Raw genomic sequence first — 9882 nt, 5'->3', positions numbered from 1 at the left:
ATCATTGCGAACATAAATCTGTTTTTTTTACAAATTGAGGAAATTTGGCCAATCTTTAACCCATATTCAATTTGTTATTCCAGTAAATAACTTACATGTGAGTGCTAACTAACTTAAAATAAACCCAGAATTGTATAGTTTCTCTCTTATTCATCTGTTTTTAGATGTTTTATTTTCAATAATTTGATGAAATTTCCGCAAGAAATTTTTCAACTTTAAAGAATCTCAAATAAAGAGCTAAAATGCAGTACATTTTTTTTGTCGATTTTCTAACAAAGATCAAAAAATTCGTTTCTGATTTTTGTCGATTTCCTTCTAATGGTGGAAACTCTTCTCAGTATGAAACAGTCACGTCGGCGAAATCACGAACTATCAAGATATTTAATGGACAATTTCAGATGCAAAATTTGTAAAACATTTGTTAATATGACCAGACTTTTTTCAAGTAATTTTAGACTAATAAACATCATGCATGGCACATGTTTGGGTAAAAAAGCAGAAGCAAAAATTAAAAACATCTTCCATGCTAAATTACACTATACTACTATTGTTTTTGTGTAAATGAGGAAGCACACAGTTGTCTGTGTTGGTGAATTTTTCCATGTATGACTATGTAAATTTATCAAAAAAAACTTTTACGAATTCTGGAAAATATATGGTATGCAATTTAAATGCTTTCAACAATTGCGGTTTGATTCCTGCAATAAAACTGAGAAATCAAACAATGCACGTAAAACAGGACTACATAAAATCATGAATGAACATGTATAATTAAAAAGAACTATCAAGCGAGACCTGACTGAGATAAAGTTTTATATGGTGAGGAACGCGGGCTCATGGTGCTTTCTTAAAATTTTCAAATTGAGAATTACGTTTCAAAAAACCGTTTTCAAATGACTAGTTAGTCAGCCGTCCTCTTATCTTTTTCATTCACTTTATTTGCAAATAGTGACACAGCCCGCATTCAAATTGTTGAACATTGAACGATCTTTTTAACCACTTCTATAAGACCATAACAGGTGCTCGAACCAAAAACAAAATCGCTCATCCCTGACTTTGGTATCAAGTTAAACAATAGAACATTTATTAGACCGCAGAGGCGGAGCCGAACCGCAGACACACATTTTGTCCTCAGCTGTAAGTAACACCGTCTGTCTATCCTATTACATGGGGAAAATCGGATACTGCCTATTTTGCTTTCTTAGAAGTTTTGTCAATTTATGAGTGAGATTTTGAAGCAGATTACTGAAAATAATATTTCCAGTGGTAAAGTTTACTAATCGGGTTAATCAATGAGAAAATTAGATTTCGTGATCCGCAATTTAATGTTGTCAGTTTTCGCTATTTTTAAAGTTAACAAAAAATTCGTAAAAAAATTCTGCTAACAACACAATCCATTTCCCCCTCTTATTGGATTCTTTGAATTGTTTTTTCCATATGGTAACCAATTTCTCTCAAAATGACAATTGGAAGTAATTCGAATGCGAAATATTGAAATCAATTAGGTACCGATTATTAATTACAAGCTTTAAAACTTGCTAATATTCTTTCCGAGCATCAGATTCAGTTTTAACTAGTTTGAATAAGTAAAAACTGCACTCACGTAAGAAGAAATTTTTACAAAGAATGGTTACGGCACAAACGGACATATTTTGTGTAATTAATATTTGTAGGCCCGGGCTGAAGTGTCAACGCTAAAAAACGCAAAATGATGTAAGATTGGCGTTGAATGCGTTGAATTTATGTAAGATCTACGCCTGAGCGTAGATCTTACATAAATTCGACGCAATCAACGCTAATCTTACATAAATTTGTGATGAATTTTGGCGTAGATTTTCTCATATTTAGCGTTGAATTTTAGCGTAGATCTTACATATTTTTGTGTGCAGAGCTAGATAGCAGAGCAAAACTAAAATTATTCTTTATTACTCAAAATTGTGGAATTGGAGAAAGCTAATCCGTAAATACTCGTTACAAAATGTAAGTAAGCTTTGAACATTCTTAAAGTTAATCTATAAAATTAACTTATTTCCACTTATCAGTTTTTTTAAAGTAAAAAATGGTCACGAAAAACTTTAAAAAGAAATGATTACAAAGTATAGAATCTGAATATTTAGGGTGGAGATTTTACCATACTCACAATTCCACAATTGTTCCCAGAAACTGTCGTTAGAGGAAACTACTGGACTGGATAGTAACTTCACAAACCTACTACTCTTAATTAGACTAAAGGGTTATACCAGGCCCTCCGTTCAAGCCCTAAAGACAGTTTTTTCAGGCACTATAGAACTGTAGTCAATTGCCAAAAATAATGATGATATTAGAATTTGTTTGTAATGCCTCGCTATATTGTATGATATTTTAGCTTCGAAGAAATGTTTTACCAAATGAAACAAATTGGTGACTCTAAGATTCAGAATTATACCAGGTCCTCAATTCACTTTCTAATTAATCGACCAACCAATATACTTAAAACAAATAGCAGATGACGTGAAGAGCTCCTCGGTGTTTAATCCAACCAGACGAGTTGTAACCAACTTGATAGAACTTTAAGACATTGCCCATCAGGTACTTCAGATTATTGCAGACCATTTTTATTGTCTACTTGGCTCACCATTCCATACTACACGGGTTCACCATTCCATACTCTTGGGATGTTTTACACAGTCTTAATTATTGCAAGGCTATGGTTTCTTTAGACCAACTAGTTACAAATACCTATGAATGCCAAGTATCGAAGCGTTTAGCGAATACCTACTAGATACCAGTTTAAGCTCGCTAAGTTATAAGAAAAGGTCTAAAAATAGAAAGTAGTTGAAAAATTGCTAAGTTAATTTAACGAAAATTATAGTTAACAGAGTACACTAGTTTCAATCAAAATCTACGATTGTATTACAGCTATAGAGATCTGTTAACTCACTCGTCCAATCAAGTTACTACAAAAAATTCGCTATGACAACAATATAGCTATTTTCCGAATGGTTTTGTTACACAGAACGCAACACAACAATTATTCGCACAAATTGTTCACCTCCAATTGGCTAAAATCGGACCGTATATATATGCTGCTTATCTATGTTTGGTTAAGATAGCTTAGTCCTATTTTTACCAAAGATTCCTAATCTTTGTGTGAAAAATACCTTTTTGGGAAAAGTATTCATATGGTCATTGATGACTTTGACAACCTAGGCCACTAATTTGGGTTTCTAATCCAAGATTACGTGGGTGAGAATTTTGGTGTTCAGTTTTTGATATAATCTTTATCAGAGTCAATATTTAATTATTCAACCGTTCTCATCTGTTTAAATTTCTTCACCAATATTATCTTTCTTCAGTCTCAAATTTGGAATTCGCTTTTGTGTTGGGAATAATTCAAGGTCAGTATCAATTTGGTTCTTTTCCGAAAAATGCTTAAGTTCAAATTTCCATTCTTACATCCCGCCCATCCGGACTAAACTATTCTCCTGAATAGTACAACACAGTGAAATTAGAGTTTAAAGTAAAAGTTTATAAAAGCACCATCACTATATTTTGCGGTACAACAGTCTTATTGGACTTTAGAGTTTTTGGTTCATCTTCTCTCTACAGTGTCAAGCCTTTCTTCCGTATGGGTTGCCTTCCCAGCATCTCTGATTCGATAAGTGGGCGGACTCTCCATCGGACCTATCTTTTTGTTCAAAATGTAAGGTTTCTCGACTGTCAAATGGGTTGCAAGCAGGAATCCACGCATCCATGATAAGGTTTTGGAAACGCCATTTGTTATAAAATTGGAACAGCCTAGAACTTCAATTTATTCTGCTCTGTCATTAGTGGTTAATGTCGTGTTGTGTTGTTTTCTTCTCGGTGTATAACATCTTGTTGTCGCCACTAACAGAAAACTCCAGTGATCAGAAGTCACGGCATGGTGACTGTTCAGGTCAGCTTCGTTTTGGCCTCCATCATGAAAGTAGAGTACTACAACTGATGTAAAGTAGTGAACCAATCAAATGCCTCAACAGTCTCGACCACACTGAAGATGCGAGTTAATGCAAGATTGATATAATATTGAGTGAAAGTAAAGTTGATCCTCTGAACATGTTGTCTGTTTCCCTTTACTTTGTTCAAAGAAATCCAAAGTCAACTGTGTAAGTTCTTAGCCATGGTCGTAGATGAGGAAATATTGAGCGATTTCTATTGGAGACTGCATGTTCTTCTACAGTCGTACCGTTCACTCAAATATAATCAAATGAAATGTAAGCATCTAATCAATCAGGTAGGTTACTGCGCCAATTGATTGAGTAATATTCTCTCTATATAATTAGAAGGAATACAACAGAGTTCAGTAAAAGGTCTTTTTTTGTATATCTGGCAAAACTGCAGAGGTTTTGTTATCTTTGTTTTTTTAGTTGCCTATTCGAGTTCAAAAAATTAATAAAAGGTATACTAAACCAAAGAGTTGACCATTGCTGCATTTTTCTGACCCTGCAATAGTCTCCAGAGCATAGAACCTAGGAGAAAAGAAAACAGCTTCTATTATTGAATTTGGTTTGAAGTACATTTTAAAAAAACAAGAAAAATAAGTAACAAATTCCTTGTTTCTTTTGCAAAACGAAACAATACCTTGATAGGAAAATGGTTCGAAAAATTCTCAAAAAAAATTAGTGAAAAATTTTATCGCTATTTCAAATGAACAAGGACTTTGATTTCCTTTAAATTTTTTTAAAACAACTCAAGTGGTTTGTTAAGCTCCTGGATTCTGTTTTTGACCAAAATTTTCTTTTTTTTTAAAAAAAAACAAATTTCGTTTTGATTGCTTGCGGTCCTTTCCTGAGAAATTCCATCAAAAAAATTTCATATAAAAAAAATCGTTTTTTTGAATAAATGTAAGAGCAATTACTAAAACGAATTTAACAAAAAAAGGTCAATTGATTGAATAGACTTTCAACCAGCACCGAACAACGAATTTTAGGCAGTCTATTTTATGTTGCATTTTAGAAAGTTTCTATGAATAGCTGAACGTCTGGTTTTCCAATTCTTGTGCTCTGGTCTCAACTTCACTATGTAGCTTGGGCGCAACCTCTACCATAGTGGCCGATTTGCTTGCACTTGCTGCATTGCACTATTTTTCTTGCTGCTGATTGCTGCTGTTCAAATAAATTCGGTTGCCCTCCAAGCAACCGGCGAATGTCCCTTCGTAGCTGCTGTTGTTGAGTAGCTCTAGCTTGCGGAAAAGATCCGTACTGCTGACGCTCTCTTCTTTGTGCTGGGTCGAGTCTAAGTCATCACAGCTTCCAGCATCGTGAGGCCTGTTTGGAGTAGGATGGACGATGGCCGTAGTGATCCACTTAACCGAGTTGTCTTGGGCTTGCTCCATGGTCAATCGATAGCTTTGCCTATGGTTACAGATAATCCAATATAAGGCATCTCTCACAGAGGTTGCCTGAGTTATCCGTCTCTTAGTCCCTCCAAAAACTCCCTCCAATCGACGCATTCAACGCTAATCTTACATAATTTTGTGTTGAATTTTGGCGTAGATTTTATCATATTTAGCGTTGAATTTTAGCGTAGATCTTACATATTTTTATGTGCAGAGCTAGATAGCAGAGCAAAACTAAAATTATTTTTTATTACTCAAAATTGTGGAATTGGAGAAAGCTAATCCGTAAATACTCGTTACAAAATGTAAGTAAGCTTTGAACATTCTTAAAGTTAATCTATAAAATTAACTTATTTCCACTTATCAGTTTTTTTAAAGTAAAAAATGGTCACGAGAAACTTTAAAAAGAAATGATTACAAAGTATAGAATCTGAATATTTATGGTGGAGATTTTACCCTACTCACAATTCCACAATTGTTCCTAGCATCTGTCTTTAGAGAAAACTACGGGACTGGATAGTAACTTCACAAACCTACTACTCCTAATTAGACTAAAGGGTTATACCAGGCCCTCCGTTCTAGCCCTAAAAACAGTATATTCAGGCGCTATAGAACTGTAGTCAGTTGCCAATAATAATGAGGATATTAGAGTTTGTTTGTAATGCCTCGCTATGTTATATGATATTTTAGCTGCTACGAAATGTTTTACCAAATGAAATAAATTGGTGACTCTAAGAGTGAAAATTATACCAAGTCCTCAATTCACTTTCTAATTAATCGATCAACCAATATTGATGTTGTCCTGGACTCGGTGCTGTCCTCCATTTCGTTAACCTAACTTAACCTAATTATTGATTGGTTGATCACTACTTTACTAGTCACCAACTAATTAAAATCCAATAAATTGAAGCTAGACTGAGTATGCTTTTGTATCCTTAGCGATGTATTGTGAAGTTAAACATGTACAATTACGCTGTTGATTAACAGAAAACCGAAAGAAACGATTAAGTTATACCCAGTCTTAATTATTACAAGGCTATGGTTCCTTTAGAACAACTAGTTACAAATGCCTATGAGCTTCAAGTATCGAAGGGTTTAGCAAATACCTACTAGATACCAGTTTAAGCTCTACTAAGTTATAAGAAAAGGTCTAAAAATAAGAAAGTAGTTGAAAGTTTGCCAAGTTAATATAACGAAAAATATAGTTACCAGAGTACACTAGTTTCAATCAAAATCTACGATTCTATTACAGCGACAGAGATCTGCTAAATCGGGCCGTATATATGCTGCTTATCTATGTTTGGTTAAGATAGTTTAGTCCTATTTTTACGCCAAAAGTTCCTAATCTTTGTGTGAAAAATACCTTTTTGGGAAAAGTTTTCAGAAGGTCATTGATGACTTTAATAACCTAGGCCACTGATTTGGGTTTCTAATCCAATATTACGTGGATGAGAATTTACGTATATCAAAGATGGTGTTCAATCTTTGATATAATCTTTATCAGAGTCAATATTTACTTATTCAACCGTTCTCATCAGTTTAATGGATCTTTTCCGTTTGTGCCCCCCCAGTACGTTATGCTCCCCCAGTGACACAGCACGTGTCATTACATAGTAAATCATTATGTAAAAATATTGCACGTGCGTCTGGGGGTTGCAAATAGTATGCACCAAGCTGGGGGGCACAAACGGAAAAGATCCAGTTTTTTTTTCATCACCATTATTATCTTTGTACAGTTTCAAATTTAGAATTCGCTTTTGTGTTGGGAATAATTCCTTGTTCTTTTCCGAAAAACGCTCAAGTTTAACTTTCCATTCCTACACAAAGCATTTTCTCTCGTTTCCACAAAACGCCAAATTTATTTTTAAAAATTGCTTTTCCTGAATGGCTACGTAATGTTGGTTGAAAAGAAATTGCAAGTAAATGAATTAGAATTGAAACACCAACAGCTGATTGAGGAACAATTGAGCAACAATTAATTAAGAAAAATTGACTGAATGTCAATTTAGGCAACAGAGCAAAATACCCGACGCCAAAAATACCCCAATGTGCGCAAATTCACAAATATACCCATAATTTACTATATTGATACAAAGTGAAATATTAAGCAGGTTTGACAAGTTTTAGCTAGTTCATTTGACCTTGAATCAGCGTCCTGTGAGACTTGAAGAAACTGTCAACAGAGAACAACGGATCAATTTTTCCCATTAAGTACTGCCAATTTATAACCAGATTAATGACCGAAAAGATCGAAGTGAATAAATTGGGTATTTTGTTATGCAACTGTCAACTTATCAGTCAGATAATGCAACGCAATCGTATTGATAGCTTTTTTCATTATAGTCAAGTTTGAGCGAAAGATAAAACCTCATTTTGGAACTAAAAAGCGGAGTTTTTAGAGATTTGAAGACGTTCTTGTCGGTTTCTTCAGACCACGTTTGCGTAGGACCGGATCTCCACTCGTTATTGAAAACGTAAAAATTTAAAATTTTTGACCGATTTGCCCACACGAAAATATCAGACCCACGGTATAAAGTCACGTGACTAATGTCTTCAATTCCGTGAAAACTGGCCAAAAATAATTCAACTTCTCTTCGTTCTGTGTTGATGATAAAAACGTTCCCGCCTTCTGCTAAAACGCACAATTTATGTCCGTCAATGTCGAGTGACCCAAAAACCGGCCGTGTTGGGCATCTAAGTTCAAACGAGGGTTTGTGACTGAATTTCAGAACTAGCCGTTCTTCGGACCAATGACACCAATTTATGTCCTCGCTAATTGTGGGTACTGTATACGGGCAAACCAAATTATCAAAAAATGGGTGCTTAATTTCGTTCAGCTCCAAATCAATTTGTTCATTAAGGTCAATCCTATAAGCTGCGCTAGCATGCGTGAGCAAAACACAAGAAAACAAATGATGATCCGAATAAACAGAATAACATGCTTTGACAGGACCAATAAAATTCAGGTGCTTTTTGCGCAATTTTTCAAGCATCGGTTCTTGCCCCTCAGCAACTTTCACGCTAAGTATATTAGCTTCCCCGTTTTCAATTATAAGGCAGAACTTTGACCCGTCTTTCCCGTTCAGCAGCGCGTGCTCTACGATTTCTAGTTTTTCGGTCTCAAAATCAGATCTCAATTTGTCATCAATTGTTTGCCCAATTTCGTCGAATATTTCTTCCAGAACATGGAAACTTGACGATTTTATTCTGATTTTGGTGAGCATAGTCTGTTCAAAACTATTGCACGCTTTTTCGAACGAAAGTTTGACATCTTTAAACTTGTTCACTAAATGCGGGTCAGTTGTTGACAACAGCCTCCGAGACTCTTCTTGGATTCTCAGAACAATTTCGATACCCTCCGAAACTTTATTTTCCTCCTTTTCCACAATAGCTTCATTTTCAGCCAAACTTGCCAACATTTTCTCTCGTAATTTGTTAATTTGGTTTTCTACAGCGTCTTTCAAATCCTTCTGATCAATTTGATGTTTCATTTTGAGCTCACAAATTTTGTTTTTCTTAGCACGCAGTGGTTTTTCATTACGTTCTAACGTCGTCAACATACTGAAAACTTCTTTTCTGATTTCAGCAGCTCGCTCGTCAATGCTTCCCATAAAATGCCCGCTGTGGTTTCCGAGACATTTCGGGCAAAAACTTTCATCACACGATTCGCAGTACTCACTATGTAATCGACGATGTTGATTGCAGATCAAAGGTTCCCGTCCGTTTAAGGTTCTGACCTGATGACCTTGACGTACATGGGAAGCAAGACAGGGCTCGCATAATAGGGGCTGAATTTGGGGTGAATGTCCATTTTCATCTTCGGGAGGCGAGGAACATGTTTCGCAGAAGTAAAGTTCGATTTCATGAATAGTGCATACAGTACACGTTAAACAGTTGTCTTGCATTTTGGGGGTAATTTTGCAGAAGATAAAAATGAAAGGATAGTTTTAATGCCAAAAGGGTAAAATTCTACAAAGGGAATTATAGTCAGTCCCATAAAGTTGCAACGCTATCGAACGTTTCGAAGGTCAGAATTTACATTTAAAACACGCAGAGATCAGCATTTCGTTGTTCATTTGCATGCCGAAAGTTTTTCGAACGTTCGCTTGCGTTGCAACTATAGTCTGTCCCATAAAGTTGAAATAATCGAACGTTCGAAAAGCGCCAAAAACGTGCAATTGAGCCTCAATGTGGTCATTTGAATGTCAACGTGTTTTCCATTAAGATTTCATTTATCAATTTTTTCTACATGTTTTAAAATTGAACTTTGAACTCTAACCTGTGGATTTTGAAACGTTCGCTTATTTCAACTTTATGGGACGCGCTATATATATTGCGTGTCTCATAAAGTTGAAATAAACGAACGTTTCAAAAGCAACGTTATAGAGATCAAAGGTCAAAGTTCAATTTTGAAACATGTAGAAAAAATTGATGAATAGAAGCTCAATGGAGAAAACGTTGACATTCAAATGACCATTTCGATGCTCAATTGACTGTTTTTGACGTTTTCGAACATTCGCTTATTT

At 35.2% G+C, this 9882-nt stretch overlaps 1 protein-coding gene across 1 annotated transcript; it reads right to left on the bottom strand.

The window, feature by feature from the left end:
• Positions 1–7269: 7269 nt before the first annotated feature.
• Positions 7270–9523, bottom strand: LOC142349365 (uncharacterized). Its single transcript, XM_075400851.1, has 2 exons — positions 9509–9523; positions 7270–9325 (listed from the first exon to the last, which is right to left on the bottom strand). Exon 2 carries the CDS (start codon positions 9259–9261, stop codon positions 7651–7653), a length of 1611 nt encoding a protein of 536 aa, XP_075256966.1. The 5' UTR covers positions 9262–9325; positions 9509–9523; the 3' UTR covers positions 7270–7650.
• Positions 9524–9882: the final 359 nt, after the last annotated feature.

Source organism: Convolutriloba macropyga, chromosome 11 (assembly GCF_964194025.1).
Source record: "Convolutriloba macropyga chromosome 11, txConMacr16.3, whole genome shotgun sequence".
NCBI lineage: Eukaryota > Metazoa > Xenacoelomorpha > Acoela > Convolutidae > Convolutriloba > Convolutriloba macropyga.
The sequence above is the reverse complement of the archived record's forward strand: the minus strand, read 5'-3'. Positions and strand labels throughout refer to the sequence as shown.